We start from the raw sequence: 26,068 nt of genomic DNA, 5'->3' as shown, positions 1-26,068 counted from the left end.
GCTTGACAATACCCAAAACTTTCTTGATTCCATGTCTTCAAAAATTTTGCCACTACCTAAAGTTTTGCAGTCAAAGAGACTCTCCTCGAACTCCGGTTAGTTTCAAACCATGCTCTAGCTATGACATGTTCCCAACTTGGATCCTTAGTCCAAGCTTCAAGGAACCTAAATGGTCGTGGAGTGCTTCAATGATCCAAATGGGACAGCAGCATGATTGGAGCATGGTCAGACCTTGGTGCATTAAGGTGAATAACACCTACCTGTTCGAACATAACATGTTATTCGGTACTTACCAAAACCCGACCAAGTCGTTCCCGAATGTTGGCTAGACCTCCTCTCCTGTTGCACCAAGTATACGAGTAACCAGCAAAACCCACATCCAAGGCTCCTACGTCCCGCATGAAATTTCTCAAGAAGAAATGAGACTTCTCGGTAACTCGTCGCCCGCCCCGCTTTTCATCCTAGTTTACAATGTCATTGAAATCTCCTATGCAGGCCCAAGCATCGTGGCTTGAATAGACACACTCTGTTAAAGTCTTCCAAAATTCTCCTCTCAAGGAACACTCAGCCTGACAATCGCAGGACCAGAGCTTCCACTTTTTACCTTGAATTGAATTTACTTGGACACCAATACACCACTTGGAACTGAAAATAATCTCCTAGCAGCATTTATCTTTCCAAAATAATGCTAAACCTCCCCTCCCTCTTGACCCTCCACCAAATGGCAATTTTCAAAATTGAGGGAACAAGAAATTTTTTCCATTTTTAAAGAACTGACATTGGTTTCCATAAGGAACAAACCCAAGGGGGAGGACTTCTTGAGTAAGCCGCGAAGGCTTCGAATTGCAGAGGGCCCTCCCAAGCCTCCGTAATTCCAAGAAAAAAACTTCATTTTGGAGGGTGGAACATTAAGGCCCGCCTCCTCAGCCATCAACAGATTATCAGCCACTCCATGAGATACCCTAGAAAACATGCCTCACTTCTTTGATCCTTCTACGTTCTTGTTCTTCACATGTCACTTTTGTTTCTTTTTGGGAGGGTTCTCCCAGAAGTTTGAAATGTCCAGATCCTGACTCACCAAAATATCAACTTCTACAAGCCCATTTTCTGTTGTGATATCTACCCCGTTGGGCTCTTGGGCTTTGAATGCATTTTGGTAGGCCTTTCTTTTGTCGCACTCACCAAACGTGTTGTGGGCCGGTCTCCGTGGACTCCTTCATTAGGCCGCAAACTTTCTTTCCGCCCACTTGGGTTATCCTTCCTTTGGGAACACTCGCCTCGTCCTTTGTTTGTTACCTTTAACAGGTCCGAATCTAGGAGTTGAGTCATGTTATTGCCAAAGTTCTACTTCTCGAGTCTCATGTTGGGCAAGTTTTCGTCTGAGACACCCATCTCTCCTTCGATGTTCCTGACGATTCTGTGCGTAGTTGTCAGGTCTGGCTCCCCAGGAATTGAAGAGGTTTTGGCCTATGTGGATGAGTTTGAATTTGAAAAAGGTCAGTGCGATTCTGATAACTCTGGCACATTCTCAAGAAGAAACCTAGCCCTATGGGTGAGTTCAGATCCATCCATCAAAGTGGTCTCATCGTACACTGGTGCACGTGACTTCTCGTGAGTGTTCTCCGCCCTCAACTCCGGTACCGCTTAGAGGCCACCAACAGCTGGTCGCTCGTCGATTTGGCTATCTTCCCAATGGTCATCGCTCACAAGGTTAGTACTTTGATCCTCCTCTTCTTGTTGATCTTCTTTGGAGAAAGAACCAAAATAATCTTTCTTGGGAATTTCAAGTCTTCTTAGGAACCGACCCTCACTCAGCCACCCACCGTAAGCATCTCCCTCTTCCCATATTGTACTGGTGTGCTTTAACTTGCGAGATTTCTATTGATGCCCTAATATACCACAATTATAACAGAAATCACCCAGTTTTTCATAACAAAATTGAATCAGGATTTACTTGAGTCAAACTTTTGAAAAAATCCTATGGGTAACGGTTTATTGATTTCCACCTCAACCCTGATTCACATATAATGCATACCCGACAAGTTCTTTTTAGATAGACCATCACAGCTCAAGACCTCTTTGAACAAACCCCCGATCTTGATAACATTCTCCTTTTTTAGAAACTGCTAGGCTAGACCATGTGCTTGGACACAAAATGTAGAACATGAGAAATTAAAATCTTGTAATGACAGTTGGGGGTCCCATTCTTTCAAAGCTAAATAAGTGTCGTTAATAGTCCATCGTCGCCTGTTCCAGACTCTTTCCCGATCTGCCACTCATTTGAAGGAGAACAGAAAGATATTGGAACCCAACTGGTCCATCCTGACATGGTCTTGAGTGAACCATATTCGTCGGATGATCATTTGCACAGTAGTGCTCTTCACTTCTTTCTCGGAGATGATTTTACCGACTAGAGTTAAGCTGGATTTCCTAGAAGCTTCCACAAGATTTGACGTAAGCTCTAGTAAGGGAGCTCCTCCAGGATCACTGTCGGTATTTGCATTAGTCTCAATACTGCTCTACCTTCGCCTTGCCACCTAAATCAACCTAACACTATGCACACTCCCACGAAGCGACTTATTGGAAGTGAAACAGCTAACCTAATGTTAGAATCTTCTCACATGGAAGCAGAACCTATGCAGACCCCTTTTTGGTTAATACCCATGGAGACCCCTTTTTTGGTTAATCTTCACGAGATATTAACAAACTCTATCACGCATTTTGAGGTGCTTTAGCTTTGTCTGACATTCGGTGTGCCAAAAAAAAAAAAAAGAAGAAGAAGTAGAATGGGCTTTTTGATAACTTTGCATCGTTTTCATGTAGATAAATAATTACTAGTAATTAACTCCATGTTCAGTGCTTTTCAAAATTTAAAACAAAAAAAAAAATCCCTCCATGTTTGCTCATGTATTAAAAATATTTTCCATACTAATAAACAAAAAGTTTATTTAAGTTTTTTTTTTTTCCCCTGAATGACTTATTTCTTTTTAGTTTTATTTTTTTGGCTTTTAGATTTATACCTTGTTTGAGTAAATAATAAATAATAGCCATAAGCCTGTAAAACCAAAAACAAAAAAATAATAATAATAATACCTGTGAACGAAATATAGAAGACTTTTACGCTGACGAAGAAAATTTGGATTTGATGTACAACGAGGCGTATTAAGAAGTTCATTGAAATAACACATCACCGAATCAAACTGGCGCAGTGGAAGCGTGGTGGGCCCATAACCCACAGGTCCCCCTGGATTGAAACCAGGCTTTGATACGTTCAGTGAAAGCTTCCCAATTTTTTTTTTTCTCACACCAAAAATTAAAAACAGGAACAGAAACCAATAAGTACTGTGATAACCAAACAATCATTGTATTCCCATTTTTTTTTTTTTTTCTCTCACTTTCAGTATGCAGTTCTTTACCAAAAATTAAAAACAAGAACAGAACCAATAAGTACGGTGATAACCAAACAATATTTGTATTTCAAATTTCTACTACAAGTATGCTACTTTTTGGTAACAAAATTTACATGTGGTTACAGCAAATACAAGATTTATAGTCTATTCAAATGGCGGTTCCTTTCTGTGGCCATGTGTACTTCTTTTCTTTAGAAGATCACCAAATCTCCAAATCAATGCTTTCTTTTTTCTATTGCTTCTCTCATTCTCTGCATCATGATCATGATCATGGTCATGTTCATGATCAGAATGGTTTTCATCTAGGTTCTGATCATGATCAGAATCATGATCTGAATGATCCGTTTCTCCTTCATCACCATTCAATACAGTAGTCTTGCTTCTCTGAATATGATGATCTATTATTTCGGATTTTGGGGTATCTGCATTACCAAATATTGATCCTTTCATAAGTGCCTCACTGATATTCAAACTCACAGTTTTACCTGGTTTATACTCTCCAGGTTCTTTTTCTTCCTTGTCTACTAAATTACTTGCCTTCAATTTATTACCGTGTCCACCTTCCTTTTGATCCTCCTTCTTCATCTCCTTTGAATGTGTTTTCTCCTTCTCCTCCTTCCTCGAATCCTTCAAAGGCGGTTTCTCCTTTTCCTTCTTGTTGTTATTATTGTTATCATTCTCCATCATTGTTGCTTCAAACAGCAACCTTTTCAACTCCTTGATGTTCTCAAGAGCTGCAGCTTCATTCATCCGGAAATTCTCATTTTCCTGAGTGAGAAAATTCAAGTTCCTGTCTTTCTCAGCGATGATATCTTTGAGTTGGGAATTCTCTTCCTTAGCAATCCCTGAAGCATTTTTGGCAACACTTGCTTCATTCAATGCCTGCTTGAGTATATCCCTCAGCTTGTTATTCTCTTCCTTCGCCGCAATCGACTTCTTCTCGGCTTCATTCAGCATCTCATGCAATCTAATACTTTCTTGTTGCGCTTCATACCTTTCTTCTTCAGCTCTCTTTATGCAATCAACCAAGCCAGTTTCTTTGCCATTCCAAGCAAGAAGTGTTTCTTCAGCTTCTGATCTCAACCTCTCTGCGGTATTCCTATAGAGTTCGGCTTCTTTTCTGGCTTCATCCAACAATACTTTGAATTTCTCTTCAGTGCTTTTCAATATCAATGATAGACGATCTTCTTCTCCTCTTGAATGATCTAGCTCTGCCTGTGCTAAACCGAGTTTCTCTTTCACCTGATTAGCTTCTGTAGCAACTTCTTTTAAAGCCAATGCTAGATCATCCAATGCTTTTTTGCTGTTTTCTTCAGCTTCCTTCGCCGCTCTCAATTCGTTCTTCATCAAATTCATTTCCTCGATCAAAGTCTTGGTCTTCTCCCAAGCAAGTTTCTCGGCCTTTTCGGAGTTGGACAGCTTTTCTTTCGCCGATTGAAGCTCAGAGTCGTCATGAGAATTTTGAGAGTTTTCCAAATTTTCAACCTTTTGAAGGAGAGACTTGATCTCGGTTTTCGATTCTTGTAGCAAAATTCTTGTTTCTTCAAGCTGCTCTGTCTGGTTCATCAAGGAATCGAGTATTTTCGCCTCTGCTTTTTTACCATTCTCTACTTCTGCTTCCAATTCATGTATATGTTTCTCTCTTTCAGATAACAAAGCCAATGCATTGGACTCAGAGGATTTGGCTATGGCAAGCTGATCTTTCAAGCTGTTCAATGAGATATCTTTCTCTGATAGTTTGAGCTCCATTTCATTGGATTTTTGGAGCTCGAGTTTCAGAGAGTTGATGATTTTCTCTTTGGTTTTCAATTCTTCTTTTGCCTCCGATAGCATTTCCTTCATGGAGTTTTGCATCTCCAGAGCCTTCTGAGCAGATTGTTCATCACGTTTTCTCTTGTTGGCCTCCTCATCCGCCATCTTTTTCATTGATCTAAGCTCTGCAAGTGCTCGATCTCTTTCTTCCTCTACTACATAAAGTTTGTCCTCCATCTTCTTGAGCTCGTCATCAAGCTGTCCCATTTGTTGCTGCATCTTCAAATCTCTATCAAAGTTCCTTTTTCATTGCACAAAATTAATGAAATCCCATCATTGTAATAGATATTTAATTCCAACCCATGAATTAGAATCCAGTCAAAGTCAATTTATATGTTAAATTCAATCAAAAGGGTAATCATTTTCATTAAAAAAAAAAAAAAAAAAAAAAAAGAGAGAGAAAAAAAAGGATAATTAAAAGATAAAAGAAAATTGATAATGTGAATTAGTACCTTTGATAGATGTAGAGCAGCTTTTAAGAAACTTGGAATTTGATTTGCTAGAATTTTGGAAGATTTGGATTGAATTCTTGGTATTAGATATAATCAATGAAGAATCTTCCTTTGGTATACCCAACAGAACCCAGATAGAAAAAAACAGAAGCCAAAAAACAAAAAACAAAAAGAAAGGCATTTGAGTAACCAGAATAATAGTTTCTAGAGAAACGAAAACATGAAAGAGAAAACAGAACTTAACCGAAAATGTAAGAGGCTAAAAAGACGGGGAAAAAATAAAAAAAAAAAAGAAACTAACCGAAAAGAAAGATAAATAAATAAATAATAATTTATTAACAAATACAAACTACACAGGAAAAGCTTGGAAATTTAATTGAAATGGTCAAGAAAATAGTGCAAAGAAAAACAGAGTATTGGTTTAAAAAAATTAAAAAAATAAAAAAATAAAAAACATGATTTTGTTGTTTTTATTATTATTTATTATTAGTATTAATTTCTATATTTAGAAAGTCGGTAAAAGATTGAAAGAAAAACACAAAAATTAGAGATAGTGAGAGAAGAGTCCGAAATTGGCGGGTTTCCCACTGAAACAAGCGACGGCCAAATTCCAGCAGAAGTGGCAATGCTTTGGAATTTTGGCAGGCGTGGGAACAGATGTTACTTTCTTTTTTTTTTTCCCCTTTTTCTTTTTTTTTGAATGGACGATATTGTCCTTTGTCTCATGGCTTTATTACGAGAACATCCAAATGTTTTTTCTTTCAGTTTTCTGTTATCTGTTTTGACCACTCGGTCCCTCTCGCCACAGCCGGCTGACAAGGTCCTCGCAGGTTGCTACAACAAACTACCCAATACATATCGGATTGGAGTCAAAATTGAGGGTTTGACTTTATCTGAAATTCAAAATCTTGTACTTTTCCAATTTTTTTAGCAAATTAGAATTGAACAATAACCGAGTGTCTAAAACCGTGTTTTTTTGGAGTTGGCAAATTAGAAAAATAAATATCAAAATGTTTTATAAGAAGAAGATTACCAACCATTTTTTCTTCATTCCCTTTTAGCGTTCTCACCTGGACATTGATGTTTATATTTAACAATTTATGCAAGACTATAAGATTAAGGTTTTCAAAACATATCATACATATATATTTATCAGAAAATAAAAATAATAATAATAATAATGTTGTGGGTCTTTGTTTCTTCAATTCTTCTTACTCAAGTATATATTTAGTTTTCACCTTTACATGATAGATGGGATGACAAAAGCCTATCTCATAATGCAATCCAACCTCAGTTCAAAATTGGCGGTCAAACCTACAAACCGAAAGATTCATAGAGCAATCCAATATCATAAATCTTTAGCAATCCAATATATGCATGCCCATTTTCATTAACTGTCTTATTAAGTATTCATCACAAGGCTCCAATAAAGCTAATACTTTTCTTGACCAGAGGTCTCGTGTTCTCCCCTTTCATCTAATTCTATTTATCATATTCAACTCAACTACAAATTCATATCTTCTGAAATGTTCAACAGGAAATCTGAACTCACTATAGATCAGCAAATCAGCTTCACATAGAAGCATCTGAAATACCATCCACAGCCCTCATATGCAAACTGATTCTCTTAAGCTCTAAATGAATATTGTCAATATCAGGATGAGATATATCCCCTCCCAGAAAAATATGCACTTTGTTCCTAACCTCCAACTACAAGCACGTTGCTTCTTGACTCCTTGTTCATTCATCTGAATTCCAACTCTTGTAACATCCCTCCACTTTTTAGCAGATGCATAAATGTTAGATAACATGACAGCAAGCTGCAAGAAGAGAACCCTAAATTCCAGAGTCTGCTTCAAATGGCATTGTTAGGATACATTGCAAGCTGTCTCTAGCTGACCTGATCGACTCACTATATCAACCAAGCAAGCATAGTGCTGAGACTTTGGACTAATGCCATAATTGTTTACCATCGAGTCGAACAAATCCATGCTCTCACTAACCTTCCCAGCATGATCACAAGCAGATAGACGATTAAGAAAAGTTATATTATTGGTTTATGGCCACTCAATTCCATCTGCTTGAAAAATACAAAAGCTTTCTCATATAAACCATGCTGTGCAAATGCAGCAATAATGGTGTTCCATGAAACAATGTCTCGACTCTCAATTTGCACGAAAGCAAACTCAGAATCAAGGATCCCTCCAGATTTGCTATACATTGTAATCAAACAGAGACATTTTATTCCAACTCACATCTAAGAACGAGTCCATGAGCCTCTTTTCCTTCTTCCAATGTTGCAAGACTAGAACAGGCAGTAAAAACTGAAGAAAGGGTCCATTCATCAGGTTGCAAACTTCAGTGCTTCCTCCCCATTCCCATTCTGTGCATAACCAGTAATCAACAGAGGAGGCATATGAGGGAGGGCGGAAATGCAATACTCATAAATTGTCCAGCCTGGAAAAAATTATCAACGATTTAATTAGCAACACCCATATGTGAATAGGGGTTTGGGGTTATCCAACCCATATGGTTTCTCCTTACAGGATTCTTTAAATGCACTTATAAGTATATTGAATAAGAACAGGTCTAATTACCTACTACACTCCGAAAAGGAAATGTAGGGTTCTAGTGAAAATGAGAGTTACTGCATTTAATGTACCTGTTATCATTGAATTGTAAGAGACTCGATCCTTCCATTGAATCTCATCAAACAAAATTCTTGCATATTTCATATTGCCCTCTTTACAGTATCCCGTGATCATAGCTGTCATGGCAACAACATTTTTCTCCGGCATCTGCTCGTACAAATTCTTTGCTTCATCAAACTTCCCATTCTCCACGTACTCACTAATCATCACGGTCCAAGAAACAGCATTCTTATGTCTTATGCAATTTAACAGAGATCGAGCCTTGTCGATTTCACCTGTATTTGCATAACCATCAGCATAGCAGTATAAGAAATAACATTTCTCCTTGGTATCTCCGCAAAAAAAAGCCTTCCAGCTTCCTCAAGGAGATCATATTTCAACAAACCAGATATCGTAGCATTCCAAGAAGCAATGTTCCTCTCTTGGCATTTCTTGAAAGTACTGTAAAGCTTCATCAACCCTGTCATTTTCCACACAACCGGCAATCATGGGATTCCAAGAAACCACATTCTTAAAAGCCATCAGGAAAGCGGCCATTTTTTGCCAATACCCAGTGAGAATGGCGTTCCAAGTACTACATCCTTAGTTGGCATTTCATCAAACAACTGACGTGCAGCATCAATATTGCCAGAGCACGACAAATTTGCAATCTTGACATTGCAAACGTATACGTCCTGAGTTGAGAATAGTTTAATGAATGGTGGACAGCAGTGACGAGGGAAAGAACACCTACTCGACTTTGATGAAAGGAGGCTCACAAAGATTGGAATTTTAACCAAGCATCACAAGCCTCCTCAAGTCACCCGGGGGCCGAATACAGCCACCAACATCTATTTTAAATCTTTATTATATTCGATTTGACCGCCTGACCAAGTAATTAGGATCCTAATTCGGCCATCTACATAACCGACATATTAGGCGACGGATAATTTCGCACTCTTAATTTTTGCCACGTCCAAAGAACATTTAAGCAATTAAAATCATTAGACAAAGCACCCAAATTTGACTCAAATAGCCATCCAATTGAACTTAGAATTCATCACGTTCTCACAAGGAATCTCACACGACGCTTAGGCTGATAAACTTCACGGGTCGAAATATCAAAGTTGCGTACTTATGCACTAACATCGAATATCCATTTGTCAGGCAATCTACTTGCTTTTGCGCAGAGCATAATCACCATCACACGCAACATAATGTTACCCCCCTTTCCCACTGAAGGGCTAACACCCATAGCCCACAAATCAAAACGCCGTCTTTAACACGCATCATCAACGCGTTCTGCTACCACACTTTTATAAGATAAGAAATAAAAAGAACACTGCTTTTTGTCCATTCAGATTCCATTAAACAATCAACAAATTAAAAGAGCAAAATACTAAAACAATAACAAACTAAACTACATTAGATGCAATATTAAGTTGTTTTAAACACCATTAGTGTGGCTGCTTCCAAAATTACACAAATTAAAAGAAGAGACAACAAATAAAAATTCCTCCATTCTATTGAGACAAATTCAACCCATCACCGCACACCACCATAACCCAAAGGCAATCATATTAAATTGTCTTTGCCTACTGACCATCATATTCACTTTCTACTGCCCCTACCTAACCTATACCTAATTCATTTTGACATAATCAAATAACGAAATCAAAACACCTCCTCTTTCAACCACAACTATTCAACAAATTTGATCAATTCACCACCATGCAGCCACCATTCCCCCCACCTTTCATGCTACTCGTGCTTAAGCACGCTCACCCCTGATCCGCCTAGCCAGCTGAATATCCTTGGGCATGATTGTAACACGCTTGGCATGGATGGCACACAGATTGGTGTCCTCGAACAGACCCACGAGGTATGCCTCAGCTGCCTCCTGGAGAGCCAACACAGCATGGCTCTGGAAACGCAAATCGGTCTACAAAACCAAAAAAAGATAGGGAAAAAAAAAAAAGGGTCAATTGCTACCAAGCACCCCTCATTAATCAATAATACACAATTAAACACTAACCCAAAGTCCTTACCTTGAAGTCCTGAGCAATTTCACGAACAAGCCTCTGGAATGGCAACTTCCTGATTAGAAGCTCAGTACTCTTCTGGTACTTACGAATTTCACTGCAAACACCAATTTAACAGAACCAAAATTACCAAACATTTGGAGTAAATTCAGATCAAATCAAAGTGAACCCAGAAAGAGAAGGATTTAACATACCGAAGAGCAACAGTACCAGGACGGTATCTGTGGGGCTTCTTCACTCCTCCAGTGGTTGGGGCTGACTTACGGGCAGCCTAAAAGGGCCACAACGAAAAAAACCGCGCGCGGGGGGGGCGGAGTAAATATATAATTAAGAAAAAGCAAGAAGAACAAAATCTGTTGAAAGACCATGGTGGTATGCAAATATACACAAAAAGTCGCAAACCTTGGTAGCGAGCTGCTTCCTAGGAGCCTTTCCTCCTGTAGACTTACGAGCGGTCTGCTTCGTACGGGCCATCTATAAAGAAAAACAAGGTAATTAAGCAAAAGATCCTCACGCAAATTGCAAACAGAACAATAATTTTTTTACGCAAAAAGGAAAATGAGCGTGAAATCCTGACAATTACGAAGAGAAAATCCTTTTCTTTTCTACAACCATTTCCCGGTAACCAAACACGGCCATAAAATTATTAAAAATGCCCCCCAAAGAAATTAAAAAACATAGAAGAACATAGACAACCGAACGATAGAGAACCGAACTAAACAACGATTAAACAATTATACATAATCAAGCACGCCCTAAAAGAAGTCCTAACCTTGAATAGCAATAAAGAGAACCCCAAAACAAAAACCCAGAAATTTGGAACACTCTAAAACACAAAAACGCAGAACACAAGGAAACGAAATTAACATAGAGAAGGTTCATGTAGAGCGTCTAATGCAAATACAAAATCAAGAACCGCAACTATAAAACCTAACCTACAATTAGAACACGAAAACCCAGAATTATGCCCTAGAATAGTCCGATAAAGAAAGAAAAAGAAAACCTAAATCGATAATTTCAAATCCTAATTTCTAATCGTAGCGAAACTAAACTATAGAACCCTAATTGACATCAACAAAAGGCGAATCTGAAAAATTCAAAAATCGAAGATCTTACCTCTCTGATTGCTTCCCTCGCTTTCTCTGACTCTTTTCTCTCTCTTCTTCTTCTCCCCCTTCTCTCTCTAAAAAGCTTCCAAAGGTTCGAATCAACATGCGGTTAAGGAATATATATAGCAAGTGACGGTGGGTTGTATAAGAAGATCCAACGGAGAGGATTTGCTATCCGTGTGTTTTCTCCGTTTATAATCGGACGGTTACTACAGGCGTTGGTTGTGTTTTCTCAAGTACAACGAACGGTCACGATTTGAAATTGGAGTTAGGACACGGATCGATAGGCGCTAATACTCTTTTTCTATTGGTCAAATAAATTCGCTTTTTTTCTACTAATCTCGTTTGGATATTGTTTAGTTTTTGAGGTTACGTGTTAAATAAGATTAAGATGGCTTTTTTTCTTTTTTTTTCTCAATTTTAGGAAAGCGACACCTATATTTTGCCAATATTGGGAGATCCTCCCCTTTAGTTTAAAATATTTACACTAAATAGTCTTTGAAATTTATTCAGTACATCTGCCTCTCCATTGTACATTGTGAGTATGTTGGAGGAGGGTTCAAAATTTTTTATACTGTCCAAAATACCCTTTCTCTTTTTTTTTTTTCCTTTTTTTCTTTTCTTTTTTTTAAAATTGGACATACATCTTCCAGTAAAAAAAAAAAAAAAAAAAAAAAAAGCCCTTTTGGATATGTGTATGACAAAGAGAGTTCGTATTTCTTATTAATTAAATAAACATCTTCCTGTAAAAAAAAATTTCCATCTGTACTATCAATTTTTGTTTTATTTTTTATTTTATTTTACAATATTTAAAAAATCAATATACTTATGAAACTATCATATATCATCTTTGAATATTTTTATAAAATATATATTTGTCACTTTAAAGAAATTAATTATAACTGGCTGAGTTTTTATGCAAAGTACATACATTAGGCGGCGATTTAAACTAAGACCAGTGACACATTTTTTTTAGGCATACATTGCACAATTTTATTCCCACACCACATTTTTTTATACATGGATTTGGTATTAAAATTCATGAATTATTTTTGGAAAAAAAAAATCGATAAGGTACAAAAATTCATGACTTATTGTTGGAAAAAAAAAATTTCTTTGTCGCTTAATTGTTTCGTACTTTTTTTTTTTTTTGAAATATTAATTGTTTCGTACTTGTGTGTATATATGTAATGTAATTCAAATTTAAATTAGAAGAAAATTGGTTTTCCCTAGCTGACACGTGGTCCTTGTACAAACTACAAAGCCACGACTCAACTCACAAGATGAAGTGCTGTTGTAATTTAAACATGATGTGATGATATGGGGCTTGTTTTGTTCTTGTTGCCCAACATGCCGATCTACGGAAAACCCCAGCACTTGAGCCCCACTTCGTTGCCCAATGCCCAGCCCACTAATCTGACCCAACATTATTTATTTATTTATTTACAAAAATCACTTATTGGAAGTGCTTAAATTTTTTCATAGATGAGCTGTTTTAGATGCAAAGGACTATTTAAGGAACCATCCAATCATCATAAAACAATACAAAATTTTATGAAAATTATAAGTTGTTTACGTGACTATTTGAAAATTATATTAACTTTTTTTAAATGGTTATTTATGTCTTGGCGGAGACAATTCAATAGTAAAAATCATTATTTTTTTAAATAAATTTTTATGAAAATTATAGAACGAACCAAAGTAAAATTTATGCTGAGAAATATGATCATGATTTATGCTAAGAAATATGATCATGATTAAATCCTTAAATCTATTTTCTCTAAATTCTAACATTTTCTATGGAAATTGCATAATAAAATCTTTATGGTCCACCAAACTAATTTTTTTCTGATAATGATTTAAATTCGAATCTTTTCATCCTGTACATATATAATAAAGCTATCCAATTCAGTCAGCAGTCAGTGCTATCCTGATTAAAACAAAATCCATCTAAATTTAAGATTCAAATAGTTTGAGCATTCCTCGAGTTATTATGAACATCAAACATTCTACTGTATATCCTTCTTCCATTTTCATGTGAAGGCAACTTTTCAATGCATACCATTATAAAAGTGAAAAATGGCTATTGAAAAGCAATAAAGATGAGAATGAGATGGTGCTACGCAGCCCTTTCAGAGGAGAAAAAGAATGAAACATATAATCCTTCCATTTAGCAATTTTCACAATTTGATCTGTATAAATTACAAATATACTGTCAAATTTTCAATTTTTGTTGCAGGTAAGGAAACGTAATGCAATCAATGTTAAGGTAAAAATGAAATTCAAAGATAAATTAGATACAATGTACATAATTTACAAAACTTGCAAATCTAAGAAACATACGTTGTAAAGATCAAAATTTGGATACAAATTTACTAACACTATTTGAGTCTCTTTATACGTCCTGATCAATCATAAATGCACAAATTTTTCCTACAATATATGCAAAAAAAGGGCCGCTCAAAATGGAGAACAATAAATCTCAAATTCCACTACCTGACTTCTTTTACAAAGATATTATATGAACAATTACAAGTAACCTGAGAAAAAAAGATTCAATAATTAACCCATATAGGACACACCCTACCGAATTATGAGACACCACCCACAACATCAAACCACCATATAATATCAGAGCAAACAGACTGAGAATGGATGAGGTTGCAAGTAGGCAATAAAAACGAGCAGAAGCAACCATGCCCTGATGTATTCTCTTACTTTGGAGGCTTAAGCCCCATCATCTGATATATAATCTTCTCGAGTTCCAAAGAAAAATGATATAAATGATCATCCCATCAAATGGATGAAACGGTGATCCTCAAAAAAGATGCAATGCTACATTACGACCTATTCCATGTCACCAAAATGAAACCGGTGAGCAATTTTAAAGTGTTTTGCGAGCCTGACAACAGCAGCCTGCATAACTTCAGAATCCGGAGATACTGAATCGGGAAGAAGAGGCAGACAAGAGGGGAGATACTGGTCACTATTTTGTGACAAACAGAAGAATGATAGCACTGATCTGCAGAATATGAATCTGGAAAAAAAGGCAACAAATGAGCATCTCCATTATATAATTATCAAAACTCATATACAATTGTGAATCAAGTTATCATTTTAATAAATTTTCCAGTTAGACTGAATACCTTGTAAGCCCCACCATTTACTTGTCCATGACAAAGAACAATCAATTTCACAAGTCAATTACTAGTTTTACAACTCTAATTACTCACCCGAATTGGTTGTTTACCAAAAAAAGTTGTTAAATTACAATTTCCAGGTCAACAACTGGCTATACAGTCAAAACTGAAGTGGACTGCCCCAGGTTTAAAGAATAGTTGGCATTTGAGGTTTCTCCATAGGCTTAAAACTTTTCAACCAAATGAAAAAACCAATTGCTACTTTGCTCGGTATGAGTAATACGTACCTCAAAATAAGTCGCCGGAGAAAAGGGTCCGATAAGACTTGTGCCCAAACCAGATCCAGACTTTTTGATGTACAAAGAATTACTTCCAACTCAGAGAAGGCGGTTGAGAGTATCTTCTCAGCATCACTGTAAACATCCTACAATTAGAAGTGAACAAGTTAGACCAATTACAATACAGAGAACCTTCAGCAAGTATTTAACAATTTTCGCAATTAACTTACTGTTTCAGTATCTGGAGGTGAGAGGCCAACCAATTGGCAAAATGCTGACAGAGGAGCAGTCAAGAAAAAAGTAAACTGACTTCCATTTTGTGCAATATTGGCATCAGGTAAGTTTGCTGGTCTCAAAGGTGAAAGAAGTAGAGCAGCTCTCTCTCCCCTTTCTGCTCCATGTAAAACCTGAAAGTCATTCATAATTCATGTTTAAGGAACTTGACATACCATTAATAATCAGATGCAGCTCATCCCATGCACCCAAATTGAACATGCGATCATGTCGAACACAACATGTTGGAGGAAACCTACAAATGGCTAACACACAAAGCAAACCAAATTTTACATAACAAAGACATAACTGAACCAAAAGGCTCCATGTTGGCCACCGATGATATAACTATAGGACTACAACAGCTTCGTTGAAACCACAATATCAACACTATCCATAAACAATGAAAGCCAGAAACCATAAATACATTTATTTTACATGCAAAATCTAGTTTGGAAACTACATTCTCTTGTAGAACAAAACATGAAGCCTAGACGTCATGCCCAAGTTTTGACAAACCTGCCTTGAATGCATGGCTGTTGTCGCTATCAATGATTAAGAAAAGAGGTCTACGAGTAAATGGAATTATGTCTCCAGGATACAGATTATTTAAACCTGAAAATCCAAAAAGGAGCTAGCATAAGAGGAATAATATAAGGGCAAGGAAGCTTACAATGACCAAAAAACTCATATGATTCTACCAATAAATGTCCGCAATAAAAAATGAATTAAAATAAACCAAACAGAAAAGTTGAAAGGATGCTTAGTCAATATAGGTACATACCGTTATTTCCTCTAGGTCCAAACCACAGATATTTGTCATAATAGCCACTCGACTCCCCCTTGTCGTTTACACAAGATTCAGGCAGAGTATTATTCTGCTCATGGAGAGAAACAACCTTGTTTTTTGACAATTTCTGAGACCCTCCTAAGCTTTCCGTCTGAGTAACATTACTGCGACTAGCCTTCCCTGCATGGTTGATCACCAATGTCACTAATCACAGAGGACATTACATGATCATTTCATTGTTAACCTAACAAAAGTAATTTGACCTGAGGCTGACAAGTATACTAGCATAATACTATCTGGAGGGAGCTCCTCGCATATTGTAGCCATAACCTGCCAGTGCATCATGACATTAAACATAAGCCTTCCAAATTATATATATCCATAGATAAAAATAAAAAATAAAAAATAAAAAACATATGATAAATAATAAAGTAATTCTCTCACTGAGAAATAATAGATATCTAAGTCAGGCATAAAAACTGCGCTCAGCTACTAATTTTTCATTGTAATTGAGAGCTTCTACCATCCAATTAAGTGGAATAGTAAAATTAACAATAATGGCAGATGTACAACTATGCCAAGACAATGAGGATGGTGAAGCCATTATCTATATTCAAATTGAGGGTGATAAACATTTTTTTTCATAAACAGTCATGAAGCCGCACAGGCTTTAGTCTCTACAGAGCTGTTCAATCAAAAGAAGCAGGGTGAGCAACAGGCACATCAGCCTATTAGATCCAAGTGAAGTCCAACAAACTGAAGCAGGAAACTGATGAAGGTAGATTAAGTCATTGGCAAACTCACCGCTATTAAATGCGTCACAGAGGGACGATAGAGAATTGCTTTCCTTGGATTCGGAGGTAAAGTTGGATCAGTCATGTCCGCGGCCAAGTTCATATCAATTAGTCCAGAAGCACCAGAATGATCATAAGAAATGCCATTTTCTTTTATTTCAGCTGGACGCTTTTGGTAAAAAGATCCACTTGGCTCCCATTCCAAACATTGCAGCATTCTGTGCGTGTCCAATGTTAGTTCAGCAAATTTTACCTGCATGTACAGTACATGACAATTCACAAAACTTTTTTCCTCAGGGTTATCGTATTCCAAAATGGATTAAAATAGAGCCAGAAATATGAACTAGAAATACTATTCACCTCATTCCGGTGATAGCTTGTCAGCAATGCATCTTGAAATTTCAAAACCTTCTTTGCATGAAAACGAGCGACATATGGAAGGGAGGCTGGATATGAGTCAAAAGTTGCACAATATCGCAATGGTCTAACATTCATAAATGCAGTGTCATCATTCATAAATCGAACAATTTCCTGTACCACTTGCCTCCATTCTTTAAAGTTTGTCTCCTGAGAAGATATATTTCAAAGGTCTTAAATCAAGCAAGAACAGAACTTGTATGGAAGGACCACTCAGAGGAAAATTTAACAACACACATATTTAGTAAGAGATAAGTGAAATTTTGACACATAAAATTTATTAACCACCAATCTAGGAAAAGAAGATAATTATTAGTTAGTACTTTTGACAATGCCTCTAATGTCAAGGGGCCTAGATTGCCCAATGGCCTCCACATTACATGACAATAAAATGTGCTTGGGACAAGTGCATGTATATCATACCTCATTCACAATACCAAAGTAATGTTAATCGAACAGCTCTTGAAATCCCATAAGTAGCCAAGAAGTAAGCAAACATTCTTTAATAAATGACCACAAATACATTGGCTTATTGAATAATTAATTTATTTATGTCATAGTGATAGTGTAACATTAAAGGTAGTACTCGAAATTTGACCTCATGAAGGCTAAGTCTTAAAGCCCAACACAGAATGTAATTCAATATAAATCATAAATAAATTACCACGAATACATTGGCTTATTGAATAACTAATTTATTTATGTCATCATGAAGGCTAAGTCTTAAAGCCCAAACAGAATGTAATTCAATCTAAATCATACATTAAAGGTGTTACTACTCCATAGCTCTTCAAAAGAAGAGAAAACTGATCAGAATGAGTGCCAATAACTACATAAATGATTCATTTAAGGTCGGAGAGTAAACAACTGCCATTTCATTTCTTTTCTATCTAATGTATTTGGTAAGAATTATAACCTCAGTAGCAAAATGAGACTTGCTAGTGGAATCTGAGACTATCTCGCCAACTCCGCTCCTTCCCCTGTTCCAAAAATGGGGGTTATAAACTATTTAATGTCATTTTCTAATCCGTCTAGGCCATTTTAAGTCAACCTACCAACTAGGCAAATGAACTAGCAAACGGTTCTATGAATTATGATACACCGCTCAAACAATTGTTTTTATGAATCACATTTCACTATTTAAGCCATGAGTTTTGGGGGCCATAAACCAAACTTTATACAAAGATACCAGTTATACTTCTTTGGCTGCTCTCATTTGATCGATTTTCACTTCACTTTCTTAGACCTTCCAGCAAAATCAATCTTCAAACAGTTTAGACTATAATCTAATCAATCTCTCATCTGTTTTGGAGAACCATTTTCACATTTCTAGAAAATTATATGTTCTTATAAGAACTAAAACTACAAGCCATAAATTCTGCATAAATTCACATCTGAATTCAGAACTGTACTTTAAAAACATCAGAAACTAGATGGAATTTTCGATCCGACTGGACAACTTAAACATTACGTAAGCTTAGATTGGACATTTTATCTTTCTACCCTGAACTTTGATCCTAATGATGTGTATTCCACAAACCACCTTCGTCAATGGGACCCACCAGATTCATTAATTGAAATCTGCAACTTCCTCTTTTGTCAATTATAAAACAGAAGGGCAAAACAAAATTTGATTGACCCCGCATCTGACAAGCAATCGACTAAATAGTTTCAGGCCATACCTAAAATCAATAAAATTTATTGACCGGACCCAAATCTGCGGTCAGAACCTAGCAAAAACCATTATCAAAATCAGAAGCTACCAAAAGCGTGTCAGAAGTAACGACTTTTGATGAATCAAGGTCGAGTCAACACTGCAAATTTTTAACGCAGTCTGATTGATCAGAGTAGTTGGGAACAGAGAAATACAAGTATGGATTTCCCACATCTTTTCCATTGTTTTTCATTCGAATTCCAAAGGAAATTGAAATTGCTAAACAATTTCAGCTAAATTAAGTTAAAAAAGCCTTCAATATTCAGCAAAAATAAAATAAATATATATATATATATATATATACCCGGAAATTCACTTTGCTGTCATCAACCAGAGATTTGAACCGGTCGGCAAGAAGCTTAACCATTTCGGTCCGGTTTAAAATCAAGGAGACGAGCAGAAACCTGGCGTAAAACCTTAATTCCTTGAACCTGACCCCCACATCCTTACCGGGACCTTTGAATCCCTCAAAGTACCTTCTATAAAGAATCGCCTCGTAGAAAACATAAGCCTCCACCAAAAACCTTGCTTCGCTGGTCCTCATGTACTGACCGAAGTAAAGCTGGCCGATCCGGCTAGCGATCTCGCCGATTTCCCAACGGTTAAGCCCGGACTCGACGAGCTTGCCACGGTTCTCCTGCTGGTACTTCCAAAGTCTCATATAGGCCTTGAACACCTTGTGAAAGTAGTGCTGGTTCTGGACTCGTCCGTAGGCCGGAACGTCGCGAACCCTAGCGAACTTCCGGTCCGCGCTCTCTACCAGAGCTCGGAAAGTCCTCGAAACAACGTCGTTGTCGGACATGCCGGAAAAAATCAAAAAAATTAAAAATAAAAATAAAAAGCGTCAGTTCTCCGACCGGTAATTACAGTCCCTGGCGTTCATCGGAAAAAGTGCCCACGCTTTTAAAGCTTTTCTTTTTCTTTTTTTTTCTCAGAGTTTGAGAAAATAAAAAAGAAAGAAGAGAAGAGGAAAGAGAGAGAAAGAAGGGTGTGGACTTTTTCTGGTTATACTATACAACCTGTGGCCTGGTTAATGGTGGCGTCACAGTAATACAGCGATTTTCTTATTTCAATTTTTTTTTTTTTATTTCGCTTTTTTTTGGGTGCTCGTTTTTGATCATTTTAGTTACAGTGAGGGCGAAGGAGAGAGAGAGAGAGTTGGGTTGGGTTTTTTTGGGAGGTGGCAAATTGGCACGGGATTTTGTGGGGCATTTGGTTTTCAGTGAATTTTTTTTATTTTTTGTGTCAAAAAAAAAAAAAAAACTAAAATAGAGGTGTCGGTGTGGATTAGAGAGGTACGTCATTCTGACTTTTGTACACCGTTGGATGTGTATCATCCGAAGCATTAATTGTAGATGATTGCCACGTAGTCCATTGGTCGTCGACAATTACATTTTCAATCCTTACGTATCAAACTGCCAAATTTTACCCAAAACAAATAAAAGCTGCCAAAACAATATTCTGAACTTTTATGCAACCATGAAACAGTTGGTTGAGAGAGTTAAGTTATATAAAAAATTAGGTGATATCATATCAAATAGTTGGAAATAAAAATAATATATAAGATCTTATTCCCTTGGTAATATACTAATCTTAACCTTTTCTACTCAATTATCTTAAAAAAAATTATAAACTATCACATCCAATATAAAATTAAAAAGTTAAATGTAATTTAGGATAAATGTCCTTTAAAACTTTTTAGTTTTAAATTTAATCAGAACGCATATTTTGAAGATCATTATTAATTTCTTTTTATTTTTTACAACTATCGAAACGTACTCATGTATATATTGAATAATATTATAAAAATATAATTTTAATTGAAATAAACTAATAAAAACTAACACATAGAAATTGAAAATTAATAATAATTTTCAAACATTTGAAATTTACATATAATTAAAATAAAAACTAAAAAGATATAAATGAAATTTTCTCCATAATTTATTAGTACTTATTAATTGTTTATTTTTTAAGGGGTTTGGAAGCCCTCAGGGCCTATCCCTACGAGTTATAAATGCGTTGTTTAAGGTTATTAGGTAAAATTATTTATTCAACTTTCATTATTAGACAATGACATTCACATTGCAATAATATAAGCCACTATCAGTCCTAATACACGTGTTTAATGAAATTTTCACCTAATTTTTTTGGTCCCAGATGACAAAAATTTAACACCATTATAAGCATGGCGATCTTCAACTCTTACGCACAACCCATCATTTAAATAAATTAACTTAATTTTTTTACCCTTAGAAACAACATAATTCATTTTAAATTCGATTCACCAGGGTGAAAATCTCTCTTCTCTAAAATTGTAATAAATAAATAAATAATCCATTAGTACGGATTCATTACAAATATTAAACAGTTTTTTCCCCCAAAAACACTAATAATCTTGTACTTTTTATCTGAAGAATTCTTTCTAAAAAAAATAATTTTCTGCAAATAAAATGGTACATTGTGTATTTGATATAATAAGAGGTTGGTTTAAAACCACCTTAAAGAGACTTGAAAATTTCACCATGTTTGGCACAGCATTAAAAGTTAAATTAATTGTATGTCAACTTACTCCAACTAACAAGTCTTGAAATATGGATGACATAATTGACATTTACCATAAATAAAACTCAAGAAGGATGACAGCTTGCAACAAAATTTGACTGAAGAAAAGGAATCTAAGTCATCCAAAATTTGCATTTTTTGTCATGAAAATGATTGTATACCTATTTAGATATTTTTCTTCGATTTGTGTAGTCAAACATAAAAATAAATAATAAATAAATAAACTAATGATTAAAGGATCCTAAGTCATTTACCATATGAGTCATTTACCATATGTTTAAGTGGTAATTAAGCGTAAAAAACTTTCAACCAATTAAATGTCCTTTGATAGGCATTTTTTATAAAAAAAAATATATATATATATTCATTTATTTAATCCTATGGTAACTTTAAACTTTTATTTGAGGGAAGAATGATATTGCCATTAGGAATAGCAAAACCAAAAACATGCATTTAGAGATTTTTTTTTTTTTTTTAAAGTGGTAATGTTGGATGAGGAGTTCTTTTTTTTTTATTATTTAATAATTCATTCTCTATAATTGAATTCATTATTTTCCGCTGCAAATAAATGAACAATAATATTCATGTAATCATGATAGGAAAAGTTATATTTCATCATAATTATTCACACTCAATAGAATGTGGCAATTAATAAAGAAAGTAGCACAGGAGAAAGTGTATTGCATATATATTTCACAAATATTCTAGTTAATTATATGCTTACTTTGAACTTAAAGCCAGTTATTTTATGTAGAAAAAGTGCATGAAATATTGTGCATAATGTGCTTGATCACATGGATTATAAATGTTTAATTAATACAATCTACAAAAGCTTGCTTTTTGTCAGGCACTCAACTAATAAATTAACATTTCAAGTTTGATTTATTTTTCCCTTAAACTAATGTATGCTTAATGTGAAAGTTCTACATTAAATTAACGAACAAAAACAGAGTTTTTTTCTGCTGATTACAGCACACAAGAAGACGCAAAAAGCAATCACATGGTGTAGTACTAGTAATACAAGTATACATAATGGCTATAGCAACAAATAAAAATTCTATATGTTTTTTGGCCTGTAGGTTTTTTGGCCTGTAATATAAGTATATATAATGGCTTGGGCAAATATTCCTTTGTTTTTGCTTGTTTTCTGGATGTCTGGTCCTTTTATCTTCTTGTTATTTTGTTTGGGGTACTACTGGGTTTTTTTGTGGGGTATTGGAAAATCCTCGCTAAAATGACATCCATCAGACTGGTCACTATTTCAGCCTTTAGGAATTCCTTTGCCCTGTTTTCATTTTTGCACATATTCATTTTCTTACTTTTACTTATTTATTTATTTATTTTTTTGGGGATTTGGTTCCTCTTATTGTCTTGCAAATTTAAAACTATCATGTGACCTGAGAACCACCTTTCTTCATATGCGTGAACCAGAAAGTAACCGAAGCTCCTATACAACCATAATTCTTACATGTAATATACAAAACAAAAGAAAATCCCCCAAAAGCCAAATGTCATTTTTGAAATATAATTTATAAATTGCCAGGGGTGAGATCCATATGTATACCAAATAATTTAAACAGCTATTAAAAAAGTTTACTTATCCACATTCAAATTTTGAATAAAAAATTAATACATAATTAAATAATGTCTAGCAATGATCCCATTAATGACAAATAATAATAACACTAAATCAAAAAATGCTATCACTTTATTCTCCTTGTAAAAATATAACATTCACCATTGCTAGATATAATCAAACTACTATAGCAGATCATATGGTGATGCAACTCATACAAATACTCCATTTATCCATATATACAGGTTTTTATTTTATAAAAGTTAAAAGATATCTAAACAAAAACTAAACCAATAATGGTCGTGTAAAATGCTGCATTATGTATTGTATCGATCACCTACCAACTATGTACCGTGATGAATGGTTAATTGCTAAAATAAATTTTAAAGTATCTTTTCCTTTTATATCTTACACATATTTCACTCTAAACATAGTTGTATATTATTAGTGTTTGTATATGTCAATCCCATCTATCATTATTTCTTATTGGATAAGAAAATTAACTCTATGATTAAATCTAATGATCAGACACACAGCAATTTCATATTTAATAATGGATTTATTATCGATGTAGACACAAAATTGTTTGTTTTCAATTTTGTTTGCACTTTCTTAATCAATCACATCTTTGTTTCTACTTCTATCTATTATCAACACAATTTTTCTTTTTTTCTTTCTTTCGAAGAAAACAACAAAACGAGTCATCATTTTATAGCTTTGTTATAAACTATGTCCTTAACACATTCTATTGAATTAGTTAATGAAAATAAATAAAATATTAATTTAAAAAAAAAAAAAAACTTGGCTGAAATTATTATTATGAAAAAGTCTGGTTTCCACTTTCCACAAGAACCCTACAAAACAAAGTTTTTGGTTGAAAGTTCTGTGAATGTGACATTGTACATCATTATAAGGGATTGACATATGGGCATCGTGTTTTTATTTATTATTTATTTATTTTCTTCTTTTTCTTATTACTACTGGCTGTCAAATAATGTGAATATAATTGTAAGTATATATATATATATATATTATATTTGTTAAATTATTGGATGCTGAATATGAAAGTCGTTAAGAGTTGACCTTCTTGATAGAGGCCCAAAAGGTCGCTGCAGTCGATGTGGATGACAGACATGACATGGCGAACACCGAATCCAAACTGACATAAATATTCATTTATTATGTAAAATTTTCTCGCCAGTATTTTCTTTTTCGCACTTTATAAAAGTAATGAAAGAGTGTTTACCACACAAAGGTTGAATTTTCGTATGGAATGTAATATGGATTACTAATAAGTGTAAATTATCAATTATGATAAAAAAATAAAAAAAAGTGTAAATTATTAATTCTCATTAAACAAAAAAGAAGAAGAAAATTTTCGTTGATTCTCTCCAAATTTAATAAAACATCATTCACTTCCTCAAAGTTTTCTAATTTATTATTAACCCCTCAAGTATTAACAAACTTCATACTTTAACTGATTTAAATTACTAAAAGTTTATTTTGCTCTATTGTAGATTAAAATTAATATTGATTTAATAATTTATCTTTTTACCATTTTTTTGCTAATGTGTATCATGTATTATGATATATATTACCTTACATGAAAATTACGATGTCTAGCAATTTTGAAAATTTTATTATTCATTGATATAAAATCAAAAACACCAAATAAAGAATTTATTCCATAAAGAATTTTTATTAAGTGCTAATTTGAACTAAGATTAATTCTTTGGAATTCTTTTGTATATATACATATATGTAGAGAGAGAGAGAAATTCTATAATCAGGACTAATGTGACTATAATGGGTGCGGTTTAAAGATGTGGAAAAATATCCAGTTATTGGATTTCAACTTATCCAATAAACGGTTTAGATATATCTCTATCACATGTGAAAAATTGCAACCATCCCACTATAAAATATTATTTCCTTCTTAGCAAACAAACTTGTAATTTTTATTAATCAATTTTTTATTTTATTTTTCATTATAGTATTTAGAAAGTTGTTGTCAAGTTGTTGCAAAGAAAGCAAAACTTGCATAACAACCAAACTTAACCACTCCATTCTAAATTCACCCTTTACAATTTATTATTATTATTATTATTATTATTTTATCAAATATAAAAAGTATTTATCAAATTGCTCCTTTATATGTTAAATAAAATGTAAGTAAATAATGGTTAGGGTGGTGAATGATGAATTTGAAACTTTAAAGGGATTAAGGATATTTTAGCAAACTTGAGGGAGATCAATGATTTTTTTCTTTAAAAAAATATATATTATCAATGAGATAATAAAAATTTTTATATAGTAAGGATGCCATGAACATTTTATGATAATGATATTTTTTTTAATTGTCATGTCATCCATATTGATTGCTATATTAAAAAAAAAAAAGACTATCGATCAAATTTAAAAAATATTCATTTAATCTTTCATAACAACTGCCGGGAAGTAACAATGATTCGATATTAGGGATGGCTTGCATATTATATATATATATATATATATATAAATAAAAAAAATAAAAAAACTAAATTTAGTTAGAAGAAGATAACGAGTCTTCCCGATCAATATATATTATTATAATACATTAATTTTAAAAAATAAAAGGCATAAAAAGAAAAAGCTAATACAAACTAAGTATAACAAGAAAATACCAAATTGTAACACTCAAATTAACTTTGGATTTTATATTTATTGTAGTAATAAAATATTAACTAAATCATACATATATGCAAAAACAAATATCTTATAAGTCATCATTTAACCTTAAATTTCAACATTTAAGTAGTAAATGCAACTAAAAATTATAAATTTTAATATGAAACTTATTTTAATTAAAAAAAAAAGGATAAAAGTTCATAATCTTTACTCTCCACGTTTTTATTTTTTTCTTCAAATAAGTCACTTCAAACTTTTTTTTCTTAAACTTAAGATGAAAAATTAAAAATATTACCATGTAAATTACAAAGATATTGATTTTTTCAATATACCTTTTTTCCTTCCTCTTATTTTTCGCACTCATTTTTTTTTCCCCCTCTTTTGCTATTTTAATTTAAT

General features: G+C 34.2%; 3 protein-coding genes and 1 pseudogene across 4 annotated transcripts; all 4 read right to left on the bottom strand.

Annotated features, from left to right (window-relative positions):
- Positions 1–3,448: 3,448 nt before the first annotated feature.
- Positions 3,449–6,351, bottom strand: LOC107425307 (WEB family protein At3g02930, chloroplastic). Its single transcript, XM_048478948.2, has 2 exons — positions 5,675–6,351; positions 3,449–5,463 (listed from the first exon to the last, which is right to left on the bottom strand). Exon 2 carries the CDS (start codon positions 5,439–5,441, stop codon positions 3,555–3,557), a length of 1,887 nt encoding a protein of 628 aa, XP_048334905.2. The 5' UTR covers positions 5,442–5,463; positions 5,675–6,351; the 3' UTR covers positions 3,449–3,554.
- Positions 6,352–7,752: 1,401 nt separating this feature from the next.
- On the bottom strand, positions 7,753–9,107 carry LOC107425308 (pentatricopeptide repeat-containing protein At2g35030, mitochondrial-like; annotated as a pseudogene).
- Positions 9,108–9,704: 597 nt separating this feature from the next.
- On the bottom strand, positions 9,705–11,614 carry LOC107425309 (histone H3.3). Its single transcript, XM_016035288.4, has 5 exons — positions 11,463–11,614; positions 10,749–10,820; positions 10,541–10,617; positions 10,353–10,443; positions 9,705–10,246 (listed from the first exon to the last, which is right to left on the bottom strand). The coding sequence occupies exons 2-5, from the start codon at positions 10,818–10,820 to the stop codon at positions 10,076–10,078; spliced, it is 411 nt and encodes a 136-aa protein (XP_015890774.1). The 5' UTR covers positions 11,463–11,614; the 3' UTR covers positions 9,705–10,075.
- A 2,105-nt stretch (positions 11,615–13,719) lies between these two features.
- Positions 13,720–20,056, bottom strand: LOC107425314 (uncharacterized). Of its 2 annotated transcripts, XM_048479122.2 has the most exons (9): positions 19,166–20,054; positions 17,091–17,297; positions 16,741–16,983; positions 16,200–16,266; positions 15,931–16,116; positions 15,670–15,761; positions 15,104–15,280; positions 14,883–15,019; positions 13,720–14,492 (listed from the first exon to the last, which is right to left on the bottom strand). In XM_048479122.2, exons 1-9 carry the CDS (start codon positions 19,661–19,663, stop codon positions 14,303–14,305), a joined length of 1,797 nt encoding a protein of 598 aa, XP_048335079.2. In that variant the 5' UTR covers positions 19,664–20,054; the 3' UTR covers positions 13,720–14,302. The 2 variants fall into 2 exon arrangements, 1 of the variants encoding a protein (XP_048335079.2); XR_007242480.2 differs by lacking the exon at positions 13,720–14,492 and having other exon boundaries at positions 15,666–15,761; positions 19,166–20,056.
- Positions 20,057–26,068: the final 6,012 nt, after the last annotated feature.

The sequence above is a fragment of the Ziziphus jujuba genome, chromosome 7 (genome assembly GCF_031755915.1).
Source record: "Ziziphus jujuba cultivar Dongzao chromosome 7, ASM3175591v1".
NCBI lineage: Eukaryota > Viridiplantae > Streptophyta > Magnoliopsida > Rosales > Rhamnaceae > Ziziphus > Ziziphus jujuba.
Note: the sequence above shows the minus strand (reverse complement) of the source record. Positions and strands in the feature narration are given on the sequence as shown.

Excerpts from the sequence above, each read along its gene's own strand:
- LOC107425314 (XM_048479122.2), bottom strand. The coding sequence starts at position 19,663 with ATGTCCGACAACGACGTTGTTTCGAGGACTTTCCGAGCTCTGGTAGAG. Across the intron at positions 16,117-16,199 it reads AGTATACTTGTCAGCCTCAG|GGAAGGCTAGTCGCAGTAAT; the intron begins GTCAAATTACTT and ends TCAACCATGCAG. Across the intron at positions 15,281-15,669 it reads ACAACAGCCATGCATTCAAG|GTTTTACATGGAGCAGAAAG; the intron begins GCAGGTTTGTCA and ends AATGACTTTCAG.
- LOC107425309 (XM_016035288.4), bottom strand. The coding sequence starts at position 10,820 with ATGGCCCGTACGAAGCAGACCGCTCGTAAGTCTACAGGAGGAAAGGCT. Across the intron at positions 10,618-10,748 it reads GGAAGCAGCTCGCTACCAAG|GCTGCCCGTAAGTCAGCCCC; the intron begins GTTTGCGACTTT and ends TGGCCCTTTTAG. Across the intron at positions 10,444-10,540 it reads CCTGGTACTGTTGCTCTTCG|TGAAATTCGTAAGTACCAGA; the intron begins GTATGTTAAATC and ends TGGTGTTTGCAG.
- LOC107425307 (XM_048478948.2), bottom strand. The coding sequence starts at position 5,441 with ATGCAGCAACAAATGGGACAGCTTGATGACGAGCTCAAGAAGATGGAG.